At 35.6% G+C, this 26,713-nt stretch overlaps 1 protein-coding gene across 1 annotated transcript in view; it reads left to right on the top strand.

Annotated features, from left to right (window-relative positions):
• The window catches only part of LOC115608698 (adhesion G protein-coupled receptor A3-like), a 284,297-nt gene that overhangs the window by 26,542 nt on the left and 231,042 nt on the right, over positions 1-26,713 (top strand). The window contains exon 2 of the mRNA XM_030487919.1: positions 18,745-18,816. Within this exon, the coding sequence (XP_030343779.1) occupies positions 18,745-18,816 (72 nt within the window). The remainder of the gene's footprint in view (positions 1-18,744; positions 18,817-26,713) is intronic.

Raw genomic sequence — 26,713 nt, 5'->3', positions numbered from 1 at the left:
AGTGGGGTACCTCTCCTTAGGTTACTAAATGTGTTCTTTATTTGTGTATGGTGAATATGGTGAAACTTGCTGGGACATTCATTGAAACATCTGACTTTTGGGCATCTCTGGAGAGAATACTTAATTCTAAAAAATTTGAGAAAGTGATAAAAAGTGAATTCATAATTTCAATATGATCCAGTAAAGTATTTGCCTCAGTTGCCTCTGTCCAGGGTCTTCTCCTCTTTCCCTCTTCTGACTGTTGTCTGTAGACCAGGACCTCTCTTCCACGTTTTACTGCAGGTGGTGAGTGACTTCCTCAGGTGTTTTGCTCAGAGAGGCAAGATCTTATTCTGGTGATGGTTTCTAAAGCACATACCTTGATACTCTGCATTGGTAAAATAGGTACTCTCAGAATATTCTGGTGCTGTGCAAAATATTCTATTTTGCTGAGCAATTGCCTAGAAATGTGAGAAAGAGAGTTAAAAACCAACCTAGATTTCAGTGTGGCTTAGCTAGTTGATGACATTCAGTAGGAGTGGCACACCCATATATTAAATCAGTATAATTTAACATGATTGAAAGTGACGGGCTCAGGTATGAAGTCATTCTTGTTGTAGTTTTTAAATGTCTTTCAAAATTATTCTTTTCAGTCTGTAAAGGTACAAAAGCAGAAATAATACCTAAAATAAAAGAGATGTCTTAAACAAAATGGCAAAGTAAAATGTACAGAGCAGCCCTACCATTGTTGCTTTGTAGTCATGTGCAAGAGAATGTTATAACTTGTGTTGCTTGGTATTTAATAATGTCACTAGCTTTATAAATATGTAATATCCAATTAAATTGAAGGAAAAATAACTCTTTCCCAGTTTGGCATTTTGAAGAGCACCAATCCGTTATAGACAGAATCAGTGTTTGTGGTGAAATCTATAATATCTTGAAGATATTGTATTGCTCAGTCAGGTGACATTAACTGCATTCTGAATGGCTTTTATATTTTGTTGATATTCTCCAAATTATGTTGGTATTTGATTCTTTTATTCAGTTCAAATCTAAGATATTTCAGGAAGTTGTTATGCATTAATTTTGCTGATTTTTTGTTATTATTCCTTCCCTCTTTCTTGGTAGTTGAACTCGAACAGATGCTATACCTGTGAAGGTATTTGATTTCAGGCTCCAGTGCTAGTAGTAGCTCCTCGAAGTTCTGAATCAGCTGTAGAAATAGTCTTTTAAAGGTTTACAAGAGTAACCATCTTATTCTGGAGTACAAACCGCAACTGCAAATGCCATTTCATGTACATTTAATAAAAATCTGTGGTCACACAAACCATGGTATCGGTGATTTATCACAGCTGTAAAAGACTGGTGCAAGCTCAAAACCTTATCCAACAGTGAATGTTTTCATGAGACTTATTGCCAAGGTAAGTATAGAGGGAGGTTTTGTTTTTAATATCACAGACGATTTAGTTGATCAGAGTGAGAGCAGAATGGCAATTTATAATTGACAGACTGAGTTAACAGTCTTTCTGTCAGACACTATTAGGTGTGGATGAAAGGTCAGTGAATGCCACCAGTTTTTCATTGTTTTTGGTAGCCAAGTATCTACATAAAAGTCAATGTCAGAATTTTACCAAGTGACGACTGATTTAACCATTCCTGCACCAATTCCAAATGCAGCTACTGCCACAAGCTGTGGCGCCTATTAAATCAAAGTACTCATCATTAGCTGGGTTCAGTTGTCATCTTAATCTACAAGAATGGCCATAAATTTTCCAGCCTCGTGCCCTTCAAGTATGTGTAGAGATTATATGTAAAGAAATTCTGACAGTCAAAATCTTCATTTCAAACCCAAGTACTTAAAGCACTCTGTAAAGATGCCATTGAGTCTGCAATCTTTTTTATTTATCTCCTACACTGAAGAGGGAGCTGAAAATACGGCAGGTATCTGACACCTTGATGGGGTTCTGTAGATGCATTCTCAGGGAGGATTTATTTGCTGCTGCCTTTAAGTTTATGATGAACTCTGTGGATCAGCAGTCAGATTTTCTTGTACTGAATTTTAGGTCTTCTGGTACACAGCATCTGCTAAGCGGAAGTGATTTCAGGCTTTACAGCTTGACTTTGCAAAGTCAATACTCTGTGTGGTGTATTCCCATCCTTTTAATCTTGCTTGCTCAAATTGTGCCAAGCTATCCCTGAATTTCTGTCAAATCATACCAGTTACAAATGCGCCTTTAAAGCTCAATTGAGTATTCCTTGGGGTTTGGCAACACAAAGAAGATACTGGTTTCCCAAAGAGCTCGCAAAACACTTGTTGTATGGCATTAAGTTCTGACATGATACCTTGTGTATAACAGTTTTTAAGGTCAGTGATGTAGCTTAATGTTGACAAGACTGGAAGTGACCATTACCCCCTCTAGGATTGCAGATGCTTGCTGAAATGATGCTGCCAGTTTTTACTGTGGCATATTATTCTCTGAGCAATCACCTGAGCAAACCCCTAAGCATATTTCTTAGAAAAATAGGTAGTTAATTTTTATGTCAGATCATATCACCTTGGTCTTTCGTTTAGGTTTTCTGTCTCTGCTCAGAAGAACCCCTTCCTGTCCATTGCTGGGTCAGTGGGTGCCCCCAGCAGGAACCAATGCTTCCACTGCCCTTCTGCTCACTGAGGTTTTATAGCTGAGCTTCATATTTCAGCTGTTTCATGCTTAACAGGAAAAGCACCAAGAAAGCTTTCCCAGAGAGATGAGCTAGTGCTTTACTGAAGTGTAACAGGTTTAATGGAATCTGTAAAATGTATATATGTATGTGTGTCAGTTTTTGTACGTAGTGATTTAATAAGAAGCTCAGTCTTAGGGGTGAAATTAGCTTTGCCTGAGCAAGTGCAGCTGGCGTTGTCTTAAGCTTTCCCAAGTTGACTTATACATCTTAGCTAATTCTTGCTCACAGTTTTTGCTTTCGTGGTGATTCTCAGCTATGTAATTTTCATTCAACCTAATGCTCAGGTTAAAATCACGAAGTGGGAAGGAGAGTCACTAGCTCAGAATTGTAGCCTGAAATGCTGGAAATTTGATTTTGTTGCCAATATAGCCAGAATTCCAAAACCACACGAATAATTCTCTTCCTGGTACTTTGACTAACTGTCTGTAAAATAATAACTACATAAATGGATGTAATTTTAAGGGTAAAGAATACTCAGATGTGATTTAGAGAACAGAGCACAATACAGCTTCCAGTGGTAGGGTCCTAATGAAGATCATCTCATTTTTTCTTCTATTACACCATTCTTGATTTTATCTTTGATCATAAAGCCTGTGTGAAAGTTTAAATACTTTTGTTCCCATTATGCCTTTGCTTGTATTCTAACTGTTCTTGATACCTATGTTATTTTGCACTGGAAGCGGAGGGAGCTTGAAATCCTCTGTTTATTCATGTCCTGTGTTGTTCAGATAGATTATTGCAAAATAAAAATAGTCTTAGTTCCATCTGGCTAAAACCAGTGAGAGGAGGCTTTGCAATGAAAAAATAACCTTTGACATTCAGCCCCAGTCATAAGACAGTTTGCCATTTTAAATATCTGAAAATCTGTTCCCTTAAAGGAGATTAAGAAAATTCTGTTACCTTTCAGAGTAAGGAATTATATGTTTTATATACCCTCTAGTACGCATGTTGGAATCATGAAAAAGGAAGCGAGAAGATACTGCCTTTCACTTTTCTACAGCTCCCTTTTGGTCCTACTGTACGAAGCCAGTTTAGTGGAGCAGTTTAGCATATAAAAAAAAATTTCCATTGCACACAGCATGATAATGGTCTTCAGATGCACGTGTATCACAATAGATAGCTGTTAAGTCATTCATTACTGTAGATGTAAGAAATGTCAAAAGCAATTTAAAACTCCAGTTATCTTGGCTCTGCTGAATACCCAGATAATGTCTGAATATCTACACAATAGTGTCTGAAAGGTAAAACATCCCCTCTCTAGGTGTGATGAGTCTGATAAACGAACATATCTGAGCTGTACATCTCAAGCACATATAACTTCGAAATAAAGTAAGTTTACAAATAGAGTCATTGTAGATAGAAGTGTAAAAATATCATCTAGGAAACCTCTTTTCTACTTACTTAGTGTAGGAATGTCTGTATTGAGTATTGGATTATTCAGCAACAATTGTATATAGGTTTTAGTGAAGAAGTGCTTCAGAGCTAGCAATCTGAATATTTCACTGTGAGAAGAGCCCTCAAGGAGCCATAGTCACTCAAAATGAAGCTGCTTGATGAGATTCCTAAATTCCTACTCTCCTGACTTTTGCTACCTGCAGAAAGCTCTGGGTGACTGTGGACGTCACATTGGTGTGGCCTCAGTCATCAGCAGCTCCTGACCCTTTCCCAGTCCTATACTCATGGTGGCTGTGCTAAGTCCTGCCACCACTGCCTGCCTGCTCTGCAAGCTCTGACTTTCTTCCCCTTACAAAAGGGTTGGCAATCCCAAACATTTGCTGTGGGCTCCAGAGGAAACTACTAGAGCATATTCCAGCCTGTGCCCTCCTGTGGCAGTGAAGTACACAGCTCCCTGCTATTGCAAGGAAATGATTATATTTCAGGATTCCAGGGTCTGTTACAGTAGATGCTTGTAGTGTTAGAGTTTGAAAAGGCAGGGCGAAGGAAGCATTGCTGTCAAATTCATGTGCTCAGAAAGTCATGAGTCAGGTTTGTGGGGGGAAAACAAAAAGACCTTTTTTTCTAAGGTAGTGTACCTGCATGGTACACTTGGGTCAGCAAGTTTGGTATCCGTGATACCTGAAAACTTGTCACTTTAAAGAAAGTTGACAACCAGACTTCCAGAGATGGACATTTTAAAAAGTGGCAAATCCTTCAAAAATCAATTGCTTTCCAGAGTTGTTATCTTGAAATAAGATGTACTTTGTACATCTAGAAACATTTTTGAAAATGAATGGAAAAGAAAATTAGAACATGAAACAGTAAATAATACTGCTGGATGTAGACAACTGGTATGGATGTGTTAAGCTTGATTTCAGGTATTAATGTTATTACAGGAGTGAGTGATTATCTTGCCATGAAATGCTTTAAAGTAATCTAGTATTATGCATAAATCTTCAAAATGGTTAGACCAGAATCATACATAGTCAATACATTGAGCTATTCTTACTAATTTTTTCTCTAGTCTATACTGAACATAATGGGTTTTGCTCAGGAGCAATTAGTTCCTAATCAGTTGACTTCCATGAAGGACTTGGAATTAGAATCATAGAATCATGGAATAGTTAGGGTTAGAAAGGACCTTAAGATCACCTGGTTCCCACTCCCCTGCCTTAGACAGGGACACCTCACCCTAGACCATGTCACCCAAGGCTCTGTCCAGCCTGGCCTTGAACACTGCCAGGGATGGAGCATTTACCACTTCTTTGGGATGTTCTCACTTAGTAAAAAAAAATGCCTGATGCAAACATTAGAATGAGTGGCCATTTTTGAAGTATATATTGGGCTTTGTGTTACAATTTTAAAAGAGTTAATTTTTGGAAACTCCTACTTTTACCTAATCTTTAATACGCATTGTTCAGAAAGCTTTGCAGAGGAGGACTTTTGATATCTTTCAGCTATTCTGTGGCACTTACAGAAGCTAACTTCTGACATCAAATCTCTCAATCTCTATAAGTGCTTTTCTGATATTCTATAAGACCTTGGAGTCTAATGGAAGGCAAGTAAACAAGTTTTAGAGAAAGGGGCCTAACTAGCAAGGCCCCTTTCTAACTAGCAAAGTTAGCTAAATTCAATACAGGAAACACAGCATAAATGGATATTTAAATGAAGTTTTAAGGAAATTATCCTATTACTCTCTCTTTCGTCATTGTAATACCATAGTGTGAGGGGAAATAAATGAAATAACATTGAAATATTCAGGTTTAATGTTAACAATTATTACTGGATAATCCAGAGAATGTTGCAGACTTTTCTTTCTAATATGGATGAATTTTTTTGTTTGTTTAGTTTTTTATCATCTGGACAGCACTTGGTAGCCTTTAAGAAATATGACATTGTTTCAATCTGTATCCAGTAATGAGACTAAGTAGCTGTACTAGCAACTTGTTGCCTTAAATGCTATATGTTAGCCATCTCATATAATAACACAGTAAGCACAAAATGATGATCTGGTTACTGTCACTAGTATGGGTGATCAATAAGGAAATAACCAGAATGTGTGTTGCATGTAGTACAGTTATAAATGAGAATTTTAATGGAATTTTAATGGAATTTTAATGGAATTTTAATAGTATTTTAATGGAAAATAAACTGATGGGTACCCATGCAGATTTTGGCTGTTACTGGAACTGTCTATTGTGCTCTGTACTTTCTTGTACCTTCTTGTCTTTGATGGATGACGCATCTTCCATATTGTTACACCAAACTGCCTGTTACTCTAACAGTAGTTTGACCAAAGAATCAATGTCCAAGCTATTTATTTTAGGAATTATTTAAGGACCTGCTCATTTTTGTCATTCTATTTAACTTCAAACAGGTCATGCTGCTTTCCTAAAGAACAGAAGTTATGTATCACTTGTGGACCAGTTTAATAAACAGCCTATTAGTTGTATGTGTATCAGAAGAAACAATTTTTATCTTACTTCCCTTCAGCTGTTTTTCTTCGTTAGTACTCAGAGCTATACTCTCTTCCCTGTCCCTGCTTTTTTTCTTTTGTGCCTTGTATTTCTTCTGTTCTTCCTGTAGACAGTCTGTTTTTAAAAAATAAAGAAGTGCAACTGGTCTCACTTAAGCAAGCCCATTTTATGTCATTTCAGGCATCCCCGAAAGGTGCTGTCACTCTCATTATTTATTCAAAGATCTGAAGACTTCTGAAAAATGAATAAATTATTCTGTCATCATTATTTTAGGAAAACTTTAAAAACTACTAAAAGAAATAAATTGAGAAACCATTAGGAATAACCGAGCTTCATTTAACATAGCTGTGATAGCTTCAGGACATGATTCCCTACAAAGGCTTTGCAATTCCTTGTGGATATTGCTGCCAGAGTTTATTATTGTCAAAGCAATGCAGTCAGCTAAATCTGCAGAAGTGCATGCTGCGAGGTGAAGCTGAATATTTACAGTCAAGTATCAAACAAAAGGTGGTTGAATGAGCTGAACATTGACTAATGTGAAAGAAACAGTCAAAGCAAGGTAGGAGAAAGTTGTGTGATGGAAGTTGGATCAAATGTTTGGTTTCTTCGTTTGTATTATTTATAACAGTGTTTTGAACAGTTGTGCTGAAAGCTTTATTTCAAAGGTTGTGCATATAACTAAAATGGAAAGAACATCAAATATTGATCAACATAGCCGTGGGAAGATAATTTTAAGTACCTGAGTTGATAGATACCATTTGAGACTAAGATCAAAAAAGACAAATCACAAGTGAGATTGTCATTGACCACTTTAGTTGAAAGCTGAGAGGTAGATACACTTGGAGATGATTGCACCTGCTTTTTACCTGTAATAATTAATTTTTAATTCTGTGTACCGATTTGGCACACCTTAATATATTCTCAAATTGGGAATAAAAAACTGGCTGAAAACTTAATTATTTTTAGAAGAGGACATGAAATGTTTCTACCTTTCTGTATATATGTTCAGTAATAATAAGATAGGGAATTTTTGAAGTAAACCTTTTAATAATATTAAATACTGCTGGGAACAATGGAAATTCTACAAATATTATTATGTTTTAATAGTTTTCCAATTTGACTTGGCTGGGCAATATAGAACTGGGACTTGATGTGACAGAGGTTGCTGTCTGTCTTGGTCTCACTTGTGGCATATGAATCCTGAAAAAATATTTAAAAGGAAGGCACTGTCAGAGAAATAAAACACATCCAACCTGTAGACTACACATTGGCAATTTTGCTGTATAATCTGTGTTACAAATATTCTTGGTCAAGTTAGGGACCCATGTTGGGTAAAGCAGGAGATTCAAGTAAAGCTTAAAGTCTGCATCCTCATGTTTAGGGTTCCTCAGTCTGATACTTGTGGCAATCCTGGATTTTGCTGTAAATGTCTAGTCTCTGCAGTAGCTATAGAGCAGAGTGCCTCTGTTCTGTCTGGATTCGACTTCTGAATTTGAGTTTTTCAGGGATTGTTTAATCTCTTGTGGTTCACAATTAGAGTTTAAGGCCAAAATAATCCACCTTGGCTAATGTCTCCATTACAAAAAGGTGTCACCAATTCACCACTCTGAGCAGTGCTCTGATTGAACTGGATCTGCTTTGGGCAGGAGGTGGGACTGGATGATTTCTGCAGGTCCCTTCCAATCTAGGTGATTCAGAGATCTTAAATTAGCTGTGGTCTTGCATTTTCTACCTCAACTGGATGCTGTCCTGAATCTCAGTTTTTAAAACCATTTTCAAACCTTGCGAAACCACCAGAAGAACTGTAAGGTGATATGATGATGGCTTGTGTGCATTATACTTTCTGAATTAAATATGAATAATCACCGTTTCAAATTTCAGGATCTCATTCTGCCAGAGCATATATCAGTAGTTGTCAGAAGTTCTGTAGAAGAACATCTTTGCCACTCCCTATTAGCAGTTAAATCTCTGTTACTCTCAGTCTTTGAAGCCAAAGGAGGACATAAGAGTGTTCTGACATGCAGTTCTAGTGGTTGAGGCAAAACAGAGCAAATCATTTAGATTTAATAACCTAGCTCTTAAAAATGTCTCCTTATGAGAAAAGAGTTTCTCTTCAGACTCAGCTAGGAATATGTTATGTTGTCAGACCAGTCTTTTTTTCAGGCTTTCAGTTTTCAGATATGTTGCCCAAAGGATCCAGCATGAGTTTTGTATTTTATTGAAATATCAGATGATATAGGTTGTCATTAAAAAAAATACTACTGCAGATATCTCTTTTGCAAAACACAATTTCTGTCCCAGCAGAACCTATGAGTTAAGATATAACTCTTATAAAAACAAACCAATTTGTAGAGAAATCAAAATAAATTACCACGGTGAAAAATTTTCACTGTTTTTCTGGATTTATATTCAGCAGTTGTCACTGCTTATCTGTTGTAGTAACTGAGATGAGATAGATACATGAGCATTTTTTGAAGACAATTCTGAGCATGTTTTTTCAGAAATGTGGAAACTTTACAGTGCTGTTTTAGACATACATAGAATAGCAAAACTGGGAAAAACAGAACAGATGTTTCAGGGTTTAAAAGAAGAGCAGTGGGCTAAATAAGAGTAATGCTGAAAAGATCTCAGGAAAGGAAATGAAAAAAACTCAGGAATTGTTAATCCTTTTCCAGAATGACAGAAGAAAGAAAGGTGTAGTAAAATCCAAGTTACGAAAAGTGAAATATTTCTTTAAAAATTTTGACCAAATCAATGGTTAAAATTTAATTAATCTTATTAAAAATCTTGAACTTAAACAAGGATTTAGAATTTAGTTGTAGAACAAACCTACCTGACCATGTCATAGGTAATATGAACAACAGGTTGGGCGCACCTGTGGTAGGTGCAAGGCACGTTGGAATGCTGGTGATTATTTGGCTGAGCAGTAGAGAGTAAGCCCAGGAGAAAGGAAGGGCATGCTCCTATGTTAACCTTGCTATGAATCACTGTGGCAAATTACTTGCAGTAACCATTTTGAAATGGAGAACCTAAATGAAATCCTTAGGCCACTGAAATGAGTGTAAAAATTCCTGTCCTGCAGGATAAAGATGATTCTCGGCTCTTGTCTGTATAATTGGTGCTGAACATACTGAAATGCTCAAATCTGCACACTGTTCTTGTGCATTGTTCACTCAGCTGCTATGCTCCTCCTGGTGTTTGCACCGTAGCTATTGGTGAATTTAATAAAAGTTTGAATGAGAAACAAATATAAGAATGTCGTTTCTCCATAAGGTCAACTGAGTTGAATGACAAGCAAATCAAAAGCTAATTTTCCTAGAAACAATCACTTCATTAAATCCATTTGCATGTTACACCTGTTTACTCAGTGAGGAAGAACTTGTTATTTTTTTTTATATTCTGTATCAGTCTCATTTTTCCCACTGAAAATGCATTTTAAAAATATATTCATTGAATGAAGGCTGTGCACTAAGTCAAAAGCAAAACCAGGAACAAGGCATGCAGACCCATGCTGTCACCCATTGCCTTCATATGCTTTTAGAAATGGTGTTTTATTGAAAGTTCAGATGTAAGGATTTCCTTCTCATTGTAAAGAGAGCTTTGAACAATTCCTCCCTTTCTCCAAAGAAAATGTTGACAATAGAATCTTTGATCTTCAAAAACTAATGCACATGATAAATTTAATTCATGTAAATAATTCTGCTGGGCTCAGTAGGACCCATCACAGAAAGTTAAACACACATAACTATCTCTTGACTAAAGATCATGCACATGGTAGGTATAGAGGCATAGTCCAAAAGTTCACTTAGATAAAATTATCTCTTTTTCAAAAGATGTAATTAAAATGCTGTCTTATCAAAAGATCATGTGTGTGTTTTTTTGGATTACATTTGAAAAAGTTATCTGCACTCAAGTTAAAAACTTTTAAAAGCAAGATTTATCTGGACCATTTAATGATGTTATAAATACATGTACTGTAGTAAAATAGTAATGTTTCATCACATTTTTATATCAGCAGTTCAATATTCTATGATTTCAGGAAATAGCACTGCATAATTTTATTCTATGTACTGTTTATATTGTCAAACTTTTTCTATAATCATTCATGTGTTTTCCAGGTGTAGACTTTGTTGAATACAGTTGAAGTTGGAGCACAGAATCCTATATAAAAGTTTGGGTCTTCACTGATCTATAGATATAACCTTTACATCTTAAAGTTCTTGTGGAAAAAAAATGTTTTACTTAAGAGGAGCATCTAATTCAAAAATTTGCTGGTGCTTGGCAGAAGTCATAAAACTGACAACCGCATTTCTTTTCTGAAATACTTACAGTCCTATTAGTAATGCTTTGATTCTTGCTGCTTCTTATCCTGTTTAGTTAATGAATATCACCCTTGAGGGGTGGCTTGTTTCAAAAGCTGGGAACTCTTTAACTCCCCCACTGTTAAGAAATCACGTTAAGATTTCTATTTGAGAGTGTCCATAACTGCTTCCTTTTGTTAATGTATTCACACAACTGAACCAGTATTAGGGAGAGGATGAGTTGTGTGTCCTGCTAGTGATGGTAATATTTTGTTTAACTGTTTGAATTGCGATGTTGCTGACACAAAAATTCTCTTGAATATGATTTTACTTAATTAAATCAGTTGTGTGGATTTATGCAAGCAGTCTCTGGCTTTGGTATTTTGAATGTGACCTAGCAGTCTCTTATATCACCCATATGCCACATGTTGATGCCACCAGTATGAACCCCCTAGCAACAAAAACAAAGAGTTTTGCCTTATATTTTGAATTACTGAAAGTGAAGTTACCAAACAGGGATTTTCCAAAAAACCAGTATTGTGTTTCCATAACATGAGTGGTCAGCTACAGTTTCTTATACATTCAGCTATATGTATGACAGATCATTAGCATTTCTTTGCCTTCTGGAAGGACTTTCATTTGAATAAATCATTGCCTACCAAGAAATTTCTCAGTGCTTATAGTTTCATTGCTTCTTTTGCTATCATGAAGTGGTGTCAAGGTCTGGAAGTATCTGTTCTGCTGGTACTGTTCTAATGAGAAGGAGATTAAACAGGGCCTTGGGAGACATGGACTAGTGTGAGGTGTCCCTGCCCATAGCGGGGGGGTTAAAACTCGATGATCTAAAGATCTTTTCTAAACCTAACCATTCTATGATTCTATGATAATTAGTACAGTGTTGTTGCTTCTTTGGCTATAGGTGTTTGGGGTTTTTTGTCACATGTAACGCACTGTCTACCATGGAAGGTCATTTTGGAGTATTTTTCTGTTTTCACTCATGCTTGGGATTGGTTATGCTTCAAGTGAATGGGTTTAACAAAAGCTGGTATATACTGAAGATAATGATAAAACTAGCTGGAATTAGAGGTGTGAAGTGACTAGGTTTTATTACTTTCTACAGGATTTTAATATGATTCCTTTTAATAATGTTGTCAGCATGCTTTGTTTAGTTTGAAAAGATAATGCAATGGGCCACAGTCCCCTTTGGGAAGAGAGGTGTCACTTGAGACCATTATATGAATCTAGTATTATCTTCATGGTTTTTTAAGTTTTCATGTCCTCAAAGTTGGGCGGTGTACTAGGCACTATGAATTACTGTACACAAATAGTGATATATAATGAATTGATAAATACTTCTGATATTTCACTAGTTTTTCCTCCTTTCTGTTTGGTTATTGAACGATGTAGGTGTCTGCCACACCCTGTCTGACAGATCATCTAGTCAATACTATTTCATTCATTTTTCTCTTTTCACTTGTTCAATCAGTTTTGTTATTGTTCTGTAACTTTCCTTCCAGTTTATCTGTATAGTTCAGGTGTTGTCTGTTGAAGCACTAGGTAGTAGCTCAGCTGTGGTCTTCAGTTTGGAGGGGGGGAAAAAGTGGAATTACTAACTGTATTTTATGCTATCTCGATATGTGGCTACATAAATGGCACAAAAATCAGGCATTCTTTTTTCCTTTCTATTCCTACCATTTTTTTTCTGCTGCAAACTCCTTCATAATTTGTTTATATGGTGCAGCTCTCAATGAATTATGGATGTTGTGGAATAAACAATATTCTGGTTTACTGAGAAGGATTTTAAAACCTTAAAAATAGTTTTTCATTTTACACTGTAGCATTTCAATAAAAATGGTTCTGGTCTTACTCTGATACCATAAAGAAATAAAATACATTTTTTCCCCACCACTGTGTCCAAGTATTTCATAGGGTGTCTGCTCACACTCCTTTTGTATCTAACCACATACAATGTGTAGAGAGAACAAACAGCTTAAACTGCGACATATCAGCTGTTATCAGGCTTCTATCCAAAATGATAAACTACTATTAGTACTTAAATTTTTATTTTGAAATAAAAGATATCCCCCTCTGTTTGAACTGAAATTAGTATGTAAGAGAAACTGCAGAACTTGAAATACGATTTCTTAACACAACCCCAGCAGACAGGTCTCAGCTATAGAGTGTTAATGGACTGACTTTTCTATCTTTTGTCAAATTTTCTTAAACATCCATCTAAGACACGTTTTTACTTGACAAGTGGAAAAACACATAGGAATTAATAGGAAGTGTACAGCAGGGCAGGTTTGGTTGGTCTTCTACTAGGTGTCTCCTGTGGTACTTAAGTGTGCTTAAGCTGGTCTCAGTGGGCAGGCCTTAACGATAGGGAGGGATCAATTTTCTAGATGTTGGTTCTTCATCTTATCTATCAGCTAGACATGGGACTGGGTCAAGTCTGATCTGAACCAGCTCCTGGGCTGCTCAGCAGAAAATAAGGTGAAAGCTGATAATTTACTTGCTTTTTTTTTTCCCTATGAAGTTTGGATGTTTGGGTTCTTTTTTTCTTTTTGTTTGGTTTTTTCTTTCGTTTATGTTTTTGTTTGATTGTTTGTTTTTCCCATTGTAGTTTTTGTTTGTGAATATTATCAGAGGAAATACATATTTACAGTAATGGGTCACACTTCTTTGTGTGTTCACTATGCATTGGGGAATAACAGTCTTCATCTAAATGTGTTGTCTTTCTTGGATCTGGTTATCTGAGATGTGTTTTCTCTGTGGATGCACTGCTGTGTGAACTCATAGTCTTTAGGTTTTGCTGGGTGGGATGTGGAACCATCTCACTGAAGAAGCCTCAGCTGTGGAATTTGTTTCCACAGATATGTCAGCTGAACCCAAGTCCATTGACTTTGAAGGTACAGTAAAAGGTTCTTTTTCTCTGCTTGAGGCGTTGTAGGAATTTGAAGTTTGTTTGCATTATAATTGAGAGCTTTTTATTTGATACTTTTTTAATACTACAGTAGATTCTGTTAAACTGGGCATGTTTTATACTTAAATGAGACTTTCTCACATGCACAGGATTATAATATCTTTTTCTACTTCTATTGGTTTCACAAAACCCAAAAACAATAGCATCAATTTAAGCAAACTCTGATTTGTGACTATTTCTTCCATTTGAATTAAACCAGAAAGAAAAACAGTGATGGGTTCTAGCCCATTAGAACAATTCATCCTTTTAAGTCTGCCTATACTGCTAAAGAAGGAGGTCCAGGAGAGAGTGGAAGCAATGGCTTGTTGACCATCCATGCTTCTGAGTTGCTAGTATGCTCCTTGGCATGATTTTGGTCCTTGTGTACATGTGAGGTTGGTTGGTTTGTGTCCAGTGCAGGATGAAGGAAGTAGCGTGCAGCTTGTGTTGCAGCCCACCAGAGAAGTACATTTGCATCGTGAAACTGTGAGTATGGGTTATGTGCTTTTGGGTGTCACTCTAGGTCAAGAGAGGGTGTGTGAAGGGTATCGCATCAGAGTCTGCAGGAATAGTGCTAGAGGGCTTCATAGGGCTGAGAAAGGACAAACCCGGTGTAGACTTAATGTCTGCTGAATGTGCTCCCTGTCCCTGAAAGTCCCTTTGGAGAAGGAGCAGCAGAGATGTAAGATTTGAAAAGGTCACTGAAGTTCATAATGTGTCTGATCAGCAGAGTGGGGCTGGTTAATGGTGTTCCCCAGCACTATTTTAGTTAGATTTATCCTGTGAGGGCCAGGGCTGAAAGTACCACTGTTTAAACTTCCAGTTACTTAGGGTCTGGATCATTATACGTAGTGCAAAGACATTTTGCAATTTGAACTTTAAAATAATTACCTTCTCAGAAGGTTTCTCCAGGAAACTTTTCTTTTTTTTTTAGAAGAAAACTAAAACTTTAAGTAGATTTTGGTTACAAAATGTGCTCATTTCCTTAATGTTTCTGTCCTGGGAATAAAATATTGAAAATGTGAAATTCTTAGCACATGGCTAGAATCTGATAATTATTCAAACCAGCTGCCTTGTTGTGACGTGTAGCAATATTTATCACTGTGATTCACTAGCACGTCAGAAAAAAAAAAAAAAAAGACAAGTGAAAATGCTATGAATAAGTAAAATGTGAGAAATACTTAATCATAGTGGGTGGATGGTGGGGATCTGTTTTAAAACTCCAAACTATGTTTAATTTTTTATTAACATAAGTGACTCAGTTTCTGTTATATCTGAAAGTTGTAATTAGAATCTATCTAAAATCAAATACAAGAATAGAACCTTTTCCCATGTATTTATACACAAAAACTTTCCTTCAGGAAGTACAAGAAAAGGATGCATATCATGTCTCTGTTTTCCTGGAAAATTTCTGCAGATCTCTAATTACATACATCTGCCTGTAAGCAGGTGACTGTATTCAAGGGGAAAGAGATACCTAACTATTTCAGCCATATTTCATACATTTCGTATCCATTCTGTTTCTTTTCTGAAGAAGTAATATACAAAATCACTCTGGGTAATTTCAACATCAAGAGTAAGAGCCACAATTTGGCCAGGCATTGATTACTTGAAAAGATTTTTCATCATCTGTGGTTAAGCCTCATTTCTAAGTTAGTATATTGAAGGTTGTTACTAAAACTTGCCTCCTTTCTAGCCTCGTTCCAACAGCAAATGTCCTCAGAAGGGAAGAATGTTACGAGTCGCTTCAAAAGTTTAACAAGTGATTCATTACTGTATGAAAAATAGCGTGATTTAAGTTTGCCAATGAAGTTGTTCATTGTATTCACAGAATACAATGCAAATACATTCTTCAGTGCAAACCAAATCCTTTTTGATAGCAGCCCGTTGCAAGTTCTTGGACATCACTAAAGCTAATTAAAAGCAGGTGGATTCTTCTTATGTAATGTACCAGCTAACTGAATGAAATGTAGATAACTTGTATTAATTCTTGGAGAACATTCTTTTTTTTCCCCATGGACCTTATTGGAATGCTAGGATTCTCTAAAGCTCTGATTCTGAACAGACAAAGAATCATATTTTAACTATAATACCCATATTACTTTGTTTATAAAACCTGAATTTTAGTTGGCACTGTGCAGAAGGCCCTGAAGGAAACCTGATTTTTGAAATCTGATCTCTGTGTGAAAGTCACTGTGAAAGTCTGGTATAAGGATTTGAAAGGTTTCATTTAGAAACTTAAATCTACATAGTGAATTTCTATGATTTATCTTTTTAGTTGTTTTTTGGTTGTTTTTTTTTTTAATTGTACTGTCTGTTATGTTTTGCAAGACTCGGTTTATCTTTCAGAAAAATAAAAGCAAGTGACTAAATGAGATAGTTGTATTGCAGAACATGAGCTGGGTTTACTGTGTTCCATTTATGAACTAAATGTTTGGCTCAATCTTTTGATTTATTACTAGTTAGATAGTTATCTTTAATTTCTAAGAGTTTGTTTTATGTGGGTTAATGATAATGGTTTCCGTCTACATGCTTAGTGCCATACAGAAGGAGACCCAGAGGCAGAGACTGGGAGACCATGTGCTGCTGAGTTGTGATGCATTTTCATGGAGTTGCCAGCAAAGTTTAGTCTGCCTTCTCTTTCTGGGCAGAATGAATAGAAGGCTGGAAAACCAAATTGGCACTGTGAAAATTTTTCAAAAAACAGAACTACTTGTATCTAATCCAGATGAGAGTTCTGAAGTGCATGTATCTTTACAAATCAGGCTATGCAGAACAGTCCAAATATAACTTACATCTAATGTCATGGTAATAGAACTCAAAGTTGGTCTCTCTGTAACACAGCATGCAACCAAATGACCCAACATGAAATGGAATTTGTGATGTTAGTCTTTCTAAGCCCAGCCAATTTTTATTTTGGGACTTCATTTTTTCTTGACACAAGTTCTGTGCAGCCTCAGAAGGTCAATAAAAGAACAGAATAAAATAATAGAACACTTCATACATCTACGTTTTCTAGTTTAGATATCAGAACTTTAAAACAATTTTCCAATTTAGTCACCAGCTGGGCACCTAATAGGTTCAGAATATCTGAAGAGGCAAATTGAAACAGTTTGCGGTCTTTCGTCATGTCACTGATGAAATGTATTGCTAAGATGTTACTGAAGAGTTGATAAATTAGAGAAATATTTAATGTCATACACAGGATTTTTAAACTGAGAATTTGAAGGAAGATCTTGTGAGATGTGGGGTTTCTTAGTTGAAATAGTGTGAATACTGGAACATATATAATTTTTGTCATAAACATAGGCTTCTGTGTGCTTTCAGATGCCTGGGTGTATCGATCATGATTGATCCCAAATTACCACTTGCAGGTTATACTGACTGGTTCTGGGTAAGGAGCAATGTTGCTGCACAAGTGTATTCAGTAACAACATAGTGTAATCACGTACAGATCTGAGCTGCTCAGTTCTCTGACAGTGGGCCAACAAACGCCATCAAAATATTTACACATGTTTATTGATCAATTTTAGCAATAACTTGGAAAGATCTCCAAATCTTAATAGCATTACAGTATTTTAATTTTCTTACATAAATAATTATTTTCTGTTTCACTGTGGGTCAGCGTTATGTGTAGTCTTTTGCACCTAGACTTGAGATTTTATGTAGTAGGTGTATGCTGGGGCAAAGCACTTACTGCTCATACACAATGGGAAATGTGAAGAGCAAGACAAGTTAAGATAGTCTCATGTAACAGATTGTTGTAAAACTTTACAAAAGTAAAAATTTGATTCACAAAAAAAAGCAAACTACTTTTGAGAAGCTTTTTATTTCTATCTTTATTGCAAGTTATATTTCTTATTTTGAAATGGAATTTTGTGCACTAAAGAAATATAATTTCTTGTAAATGTTACTTTAAAAGACTCATTTCTCAAGCAGTTGGAATTAGATTTTTTTACAGAGGCAAACTTTTCTTCTGCACATTGTGTAATCATTAGATCTGTTTAAAAAAACAATTTCTTGAGCTTGTAAAACAAGTTGCATTTCTTTTGTATATTGGAAGGTTCTTAAGTTGTAGCATCTTCAGAATGAGTGCATGTTCATATTCTATTGCTTCTGAAATAGCTGGGAAAGTACACTGTTGAAAAATCACTAAACCAGAAAGATCTACTTGTGACATCTGCAGTAGTTTAACATGAAGAGAAAGAATAGTCAACTTTTTTGGTTGACTTGCATGCAGGACCAGTTTGCATGTATACTTGGCAGTGGTGGTCATTGATAGGCCAGGCATGGCTTTATTTCTGAATTTCTACTATGCAGAGGTTGCAACAGGAAAACATTTTTGAACTAGTCTGTTTTGGGGGTAAAGGGGTGGGTTTTTTGTTTGTCTCTACTGTAGAAAATTGAATGCTTTGTATCTATCAGTCGTCATTCTTCTGTACATGCCTGCTATAGCAGCCACTGAGAAGTGACTGTATTGCCCTCTAATCTACTGGAACAGTTTTTAACATGTCCTCTGCTTCATCAGCCTTTTCGCTGACTGGGAAACCTAACAAGTACCTTTACCGGTGGTAATTTAGAATCTGCTAGTGAAGTGTGGGCATTTATCGGTGTTACAATTTTCAATTTGAAGCCAAAATTCATTTGTTGACATATTTCTTGAATGTGCTTTTATTTAGCAAAAAAGAAACTATATACTTCAGGAAATTGTAATCTTGATTTACTGTGATGATGGGAAAATGCAAATGAAGCAGAGAATTTTGTGATTAGTGTTTTACAGAGGAGTCATTTACTACAATTGTATGTTTTTAAACAGTGGGATTATCATGTTCTGTTAACCAGATTATTTCCTGACTTCTTGTAGGATTCTGAGTAACAACAAGATCTTATGGTTGAAGAATGGCTCTTTCTTTGGACTGAGATCCCTGGAGAGACTGTGAGTAACTGATCAGCTGCGTTCCACCTTCAATTAAAAAGTCTGTGTATTTAAAATATAAAACCAAACATCAGATAATGAAGTTGAGATGTTCTGAACTGTATTGCACAGTAGAGTTTCTAGGCAGTCATCAAGTTAAGAAACATCATAAAAAATGAGTGAATGGGGATGGATTTGGAAAATACAGGAAAGCACTGCCATCAATTTGGAACTAAAATAAACATCCGTCAGAGACTTGTACTACACTATGTACACTATCACAGTGATGACTGGTATATGTAATGGTAACACTAATATACCTGACATGTAGTTTAGGTTATTTAACTCATTGGTCTCCAATACTTCCATTTTAATTCTATTCTGATTTTAATTCTATTCTATATTTTAATTATATTCTAAAGAAATTGAACAGCATTTATCACTGAAGCAGACAATGACATTGATAAAGCTCCATGACCAATATTTGAGGGGGGGGAAGAGGAGTTCAGAAGTAGCTAATGAGTTAGGGGATGAAATATTTAAAAACTTCAATGGAATAAACAGGCAGTATCAGCTATACTGTAATAACACTACTGTCTGCATATATAGGTCACTTATTTGAGAATAATTATATAAGCAAGTCTAAAAGGCTATTTTTTATAGCTATATAAAACTTATTTTGCCAGTGCATCTAAAATGAGTAATTATAGCATGCCTACCTTTCAATATCTTCTGCAGTTTAAGCTAAATTATGTTTATATTGCTTTGTGAGAATGCCTTCATTATGTAGAGCTGTTAATATAAAGGAGTTGCTACGTTCATGAATGCATGAATATATATGAATGCATGAATATATTCTATGTTGTATGAATGTGTCCATATGCAAAAAATTGCATATTAAAATCAACTTTAGCTAATATTTTGCTATATATGTGTGTGATATGCATGCTGTTTATAGTCACGTAGCAAGGTGGGTAAGTATATGATACTGAGATATTTGAATAATATAAATGCAATTTAAAAACAAACAATGTATTTCAAGTTCTGGAGCAATCTCTTAAGCACCGTAAAGGGTTAGGATAAAGATAACTCTCTGAACAGTTATGAAAAGGAATCCTACATTTTCTCTGCATTTAGTTAATATTGGCAGTATTAAAAGGTATGGAATGAAGAATAGTTGTGTATTATTTACTAACTGGTTTAATCTTGGGTGTAATAATGATATGAGGGTTATAAAGAAGTTTACGAATATTTTAGACAAAACAATTTAGCATAGGAGATAGGATTACAAATTTATTGCAAGAAGGGAAATTAGTACGTAAAATTCTGATGTACTGCATATAAGTCATCAGTGTTTAGAAATAGGGGAAAACATTTCCACTGGGTTTTTTTTTTAAGATTTAATTTACAATGGGGAATGAGCACATACTTTAAAAACTTCTAGTTACCTAGAGAAATACTTCAACCTGAAAAGAAATTGCAAACAGTATTGAGAACAGTGAGAGAACAAAAAAATGCCTCAGGGGTGTAGCCTCAAATACCATCACCATCTAAACCTTCTTAGTTTTATTGTTTTGAATTTTCACAGATAGAGATAAAATGCGTGAGTATCATCTGCTCTGTGTGTAATGCTGTTTGGCCATGGCATTAATACAAAACCTGTAAGTGGTCCTTGAAGCAAAGACTAGACTTCAGGCGATGACGATCTCATCAGATTCAGATGCTCTGTTTCTTGTTCTGTGGTCCCATACACTTATTTTCAATATATGTGAAGTCTGAGTTTCAGCTGGGAGGGCTGACAACAGCTGGAATAGTCTACTAGGAGGTGGGTGTGAGTGAACTATATCTGAATGAGTGCTCTTAACCCTTGGACAGAAGTTTCCTAGCTTTGCCTTTTCCACACGAGCTAATTCAGAGTGGTACTTCAGGTACCGCTTAAAATGGAGAATCATCATGGTGCATCAATATTTACCAATAAGAACTTTTATTCCTTGTCTGAAAGTAGGTGTAGAGAATCCTATGAAGTACAGTAGCAGGAGAATCCAACTTCCTTTAAGATAATGAAAAGTTTACAACATCAGGTGCTTAGAATGTAGGATTACTCCTACATTTGCACTCCTTGTGGTCCCATTGAGATTGAAAAATTAGTAACGTGAATGACATAGAGGCAAGAATCATGTGTGTCTGTAATTCTTTTGTAGTTACCATGAGATCATGAGCCAGAAGAGTGTTAGCTTACATGGAAAGTGAGATCATTCATTGTCAGACTTGGAAACTTCAGAGGAGAAGAAAAATTTCGAGTGGAACTGAGTGACTTGTAAATTCTGTCACTTTACTATCCTGGAGTGCTCAAAAGCTCTTTTTGAGCAAAGAACAGGGTGAAGCCATAATCCCAATTTGCTAGTGGCACCTTTCTCCTTATTTTGTTTTTCAATGCATGTCACAACAGAAATTAGATTACAGATGTGTCAATCCTCCCAAGTCTGGTGATTTCTCAACAGCATGTTACACAAGCGAGAGACCTCACTGAGCAGTTGCTTCAAACAAGAACTCCTCATTTTATGCAACTTTAATCAAGCAAACTGAGAAATAAGTTGTTCGCATCTTAACTGTCCATTTTAAAAGTAAGACAGACTCAATTTCTCTAAAGCAAAGACTACCATAGAACTCTCTTATCTTATAATGTATAATACAGTGCACTATATTGTATATATACAATGCAAATTTTTTCAAAATTTAGTTGGACCTGATTTGTATTTGTTTCTGCAGAATTCTCAGAAAATTGGTTTGGTTTTTTTGTTTTTTTCAACCATAGTGTGAGTATTACAAAGTTTCTATGTCAGATTGCCTTAAATTCTGTTACTGCTATAAAAGGAAATATGATGCTAGGTTTTCAGGGGATACAACCAGCCAGCCAGGAAAAAAGATGTTTGGGGATACAATTATTTCCCTTTTAGTAATAGACAGATAGTCCTGTATTTTCTAATACTTTATTAATAATGAAACATAAAATTGTGTAATAAAAAGTATATAAATAATAGTGATCAAAATACATTTATGAAATTTTAGTATTTTTACCGTGCAGTTTGTAAAAGTGCTTTGAAAAACACTGTCTCACAAAAGGTGCTTTTTCTGTATTTTGTATGTGTGTGAACAGTAACTCATGAATGATCTACAGATATGGCAATCTCTGACTCCCTAGTTTGAGTTTTCTGAAACTGGGAATTGTTGCCTTGTCCTGGTTTGGAAAGGCTGAGTCACAAATGTGTTATGGCATCTGGATCACAATGCATCTCTGTGCCAGTGGGCTTACTTTATAGTACTAACAAGAGACATTAAGAAGGGAATATAATTTGCGAGAATAAAATATTCTGTAAATTTAGGTTTTGTATGGTGCTCAGTTATATAGGCCTTGATTTGGAATAAAACAGAAATGTAGGTAAGAAAGCAAGTGTGGTAAAGAAACTGTCTGCTAAAATATGAAGAGCTTTCACCAGAAAGCTGGCAATTCACCAGAGGAGATCTACAGACCATAAATTCTACAGATGAGAGTGAGCACCTTGGACCCATTTCTGTGATACAGTCTGTGGAAATGGCTCCACATTCAGGAGTCTGAGAATTCAGTTTGGATCTGTAGCTTGGACTAAAGACTTCACAGGTTGCAATGGTTTCAGTTCCAGTGCCTTCTCTGTTTGTAGTCAGTGTCCTATCTTACTGGGAGATGCACTGATCTGAGCAAGACAGCATCCGTTATTGTAAACATTTAAATAAGCTTTTCATATACTCTGGGTACCATGAAAGAAGGGCAAGGTGGGCTTTCAAAGTGGTGAAATAGTGAGGTAGTCCTTTCAAGTAAGTCTCTGCAATCCAGAAGCTCACATTTAGTTAAAAAAGTGATTTGGAGGATCCGAACAAGTGAAACATTGACTCTATATAATTTGATAGTTATCCCATAAATTGGAACAGTTTTCCATTTAATAGAAAATATATGACTTAGTTTGCTTTTTTAGATTATTGTTATTTATTTGTTTATTTTTAACTTATGGGCAGTGGGGCTAGCCATTGCTATTACCCAAAGAATCATAGGCTAGTGCATAGAACTAAATTACCAGCAGATACCTTATCATGGCAGTATATGGTCTGGACCCCTTTCCAAAGACATTGCAGTCTCTGGATAGTGTGGAGCAAAGTAATATCATTACTAAGAGTTGTGGCAAATCTTTTTATGCTGGAGAATATGTGGTCAGTCGTAGTCCACATGATGCTTCTGGGGTCAAGGACTGATGTTGTTGGGCCGGGTGCTCCAGCTGTGCTGGACCCGAAATCAAGATCTATTCTAGGAAATGAATCTCATCCTGATGTCAGCTGGCAAAACCAGTATGTATCTGAGCTATTGTCCACACTACTAATTTTCTTACCTTCTACAGCAACCATTCCCTCACAATTGCTTGTGATGCAACAATAACCCCTGTCCTGCACTCACTGCCTGTGTTTTGTCTAGCTGGGGGCAACCTGTTGTGGCTTCTTCGCTGTGGTCTTCCTGGTGCTCAATAAAGTTGATCTTGTACTTGGAATTTTCTGAAGTGGGTATATGACGTTTCTGTTTCTCTCTTTCACAACAAAATATACGTTTTCGTTAAGATTATAGGAGCATAATTCTGAGACTGCTGTCCTTGTGGCTGAAACTCTTCAATGAATTCAGAAGCTGTTGGGAGGGAACCAGAAAATGAAAATAAACATACACAAACAGACCGTGACTGCATAAGCAGTGTTTCCTTGGGAAATCAGTATGGAAGAGCACTAAGCAAGATTACACATATTTTTTCACAGTTGACCCAGAAGGAAAGCGTTCAAGGCAATAATTTGATAGTAACTGTTTTACAGAAAATTGCTGTTATGTTTTCACAGTATTCCTAGACATGTTTCTGTTTGCAGTATTCCTAGATGTGTTTCTAGACAAAGGAAAATAATACTGAAGTATTTGTAAGAATTTAGCATTGAATGTATTTTTTAATTTTTTAGCTGTTAAATTAGTCTTACTTGATCACGTGTCACTTAAATTGTGTGTATTTTTATTAAGTGTTGCTGTATTGTAAAGTTCCCAACTGTGTGGCGGTGCCATGCAGTCACATGTTGTCCTCAGTTATTATTAGATAAGATTGCGTAAAAGGTACTTTCAGTAGATTTCAGTATGACATTCTGCAACTATATATTGTGCTGTGCAATTGAAGTAATAACACATTAACTTGAGGGAATGAAAGGGCTGGAAAGACAACCACAACAAATTAGGTCATAGAAAAAACATGTTAAACAGCTGGTATAAAAATGTGGTATTTAGATGTTCTTTAGCAAAACTCAAGTGATGAAAGGGTAAAACATAAAGGGTTTACATTCTGATATACTGATGTGCTTCTTTAAACATACAATTTACATTCTCTAAATTGCCGGTCACTTAGTTTCTTTTCCTGCCTATACTTTTGAAATGCACGTGCACACACATGAAGAAACAGAGTTGTTCTTCCTAGGCACTGTGAAGGATTGGAAATATGCTTAAAGGAGTTGTTAAACAATTTTATTTTCAACATGAATGTATGATATCTTTAAAGTTAGAAACTTAATAAATTAAATTTAAAATTATGTGCTCTTTTTTTGGATTGTTGTAAAAATAAAAAAATAAACTAATAATAAACTAATAATATTTCAGACAGACAGCCAGGATCCAATTGTACAGCTTGCAGCTAAGGAGTGTGCTCCCAACATCATGCATGGGCATTTAACAGACAATGGATTGATAATTTTAGAGACCTCAATGACCATGTTAATTCATTTCAAATGCCATGTTTAGTGAAAATCTGTGGTGTTACTCAGAGAAAGAGCAATTTTAAAACCTGTTTCTTAGAGCTGTTTAACGTGTGAGTAATTACAGCATGATTGAAACTTCAGTTTTATCTAGTTTGGAAAAAACATGAAGAAAGAAAAATCAGTGCAAACTCCTTTCAAGTATCTGAAGTTTTCTTGACATTTTTTCTTGTATTTCAAATCCCACATGGATTTAGTAAATTCTCTAGACCTAGTTGATAATGATGACAAACAAGCTCTTCGTTGAAATTCACCTTAAATGTTCTCAAACAAAAAAAAAAAAAAAAAAATACAAATGCTCCAACCATTATTTTTGCTTGTCTAGTAAAATATCCAGGAGTCCTGGGGAGATGTAAGCAAGTTTTCCTGTAAGATTTCTTGTATGTTGAAATTGTTTACAAAAATCTTGTTATGTGGCATTACTATTGAGGATATTCCAGTAGGTGAGGAAGAATGGGAATAGTTGTGGGGAATGATTTTTCTCCTGGAGCGAGACTTTACTTTGTGCAAATACTCTTAAACTAGGCTGAAAATTCATATTACTCTTGATGCTTGTTGAACTTTAAGTTACACTTTTGGTTTCAGTGCCAGATTAAGAGATTGTCTTTCTAATTGCAATGATGTTGGTGTTAGCACGAAGCAGGATAGTTCTCTTTGCCACTTCTAGATATAGCTAATTTAGCTCTCAGGTTTTTGGTTGACGTTAAGTATGCTTGGCTGCAATACATTCATACTAAGGCAATTACAAATATTGAGCTCAAAAAGGAAAGCTCTGAAAATTCATGAATTACTGAAGTTAAGGTCTGTGTTCTTTCATAGACATAGCTACTGCAAATAACAATTTTGAAGAGTTAGAGCTCCTCAGGAAATAGAGCTTTATAAATACAGGAAGGAAAAAAAAGAAGCTATGAATATATGTCAGGCAGAAGACAGATCAGAAAGAGGGAAGAAAATATTTACCCATATAATAATTATTTCTTACCTAAAATTAAAATGACTTTTTGTGGAATGAATGTTTTTTGAAGCTTATCCTGGAGCATGGACAGAACTGATTTCTGCCTAGAAAATTAGTGTTAAGCTTCTAAACTGGGCTGTATTTTTCAGAGTTTAATACAAAAAGTTACCCTTTTTATTGCTTAGCCATCTCATTTTTTTGTTGATCATGAATGCCATGGTCAGATACTGAAAGATTTTTTTGTCTGGCTTTATACCATATCCTTGGGTTAGGACGAGATTTCTTACCCATCCTGGGGCTCCTTCTGCATCCACCATGGCCAGTCTTCCTCTGTGGTGATAACAGCTTGGATGCTTAGGGATTTTGCATCCCTTTGGTGCTTGGTCATCTGCCATTGTGGTAATTTTGGTCATGTCACTCAATAACACCAATGTTATGTTTCTTCTGATGCAGCCAGAAGATAGAGACACCCAATTAAATGAATGTCTTGTTTAAATATCTAACTTCATTTATCTATCAGTGAAGTTTATAACATTTAAATGAATTGTTGCTAAATAATTAAATGCATGTCATAAAAAGTGGTTTTTTTTTTTCCATAAAATCCATTTAGTTTCACAAAATCCAATTTCTGTAAAACCATTTTAATACCTTACAATTTTAGTGACATGGATTGGTGAGATTGGTATAAGTCTGGTATCAGACTGAAAGGAGATACAGAAATGATCCTTATAGCACCAGAATATCTTCAGTTCCTCACTTTGAAGATTTCTGTTTTTTAGCATCCATTATGGGTTCCTCATTAACATTTAAAACATTTGAGTTATTTTGTAAATAATGCAAATATACAAATTTATTTATTTTTTATACAAACAAAATGTAATGTTGTAATGAGAAGTTACCCCTATCACCTCACTTAGCTAAAATTATCTTATTCATAGTGGGTAATTTCCAACTAACTGTTTAAGTTGGACAGCTTTACAGCTTGACAGTATTTATTTATTGACAGATTTCTTTTGTCATCATCCGATCCTGGAAGATGGCATCCAATTAAGAGTACTTTTTAGCTAGTATGTCTTTTACTTAACGGAATTAATCCTTCTTATT

This window comes from Strigops habroptila, chromosome 5, assembly GCF_004027225.2.
Source record: "Strigops habroptila isolate Jane chromosome 5, bStrHab1.2.pri, whole genome shotgun sequence".
NCBI classification, from domain to species: domain Eukaryota; kingdom Metazoa; phylum Chordata; class Aves; order Psittaciformes; family Psittacidae; genus Strigops; species Strigops habroptila.
Note: the sequence above shows the minus strand (reverse complement) of the source record. Positions and strands in the feature narration are given on the sequence as shown.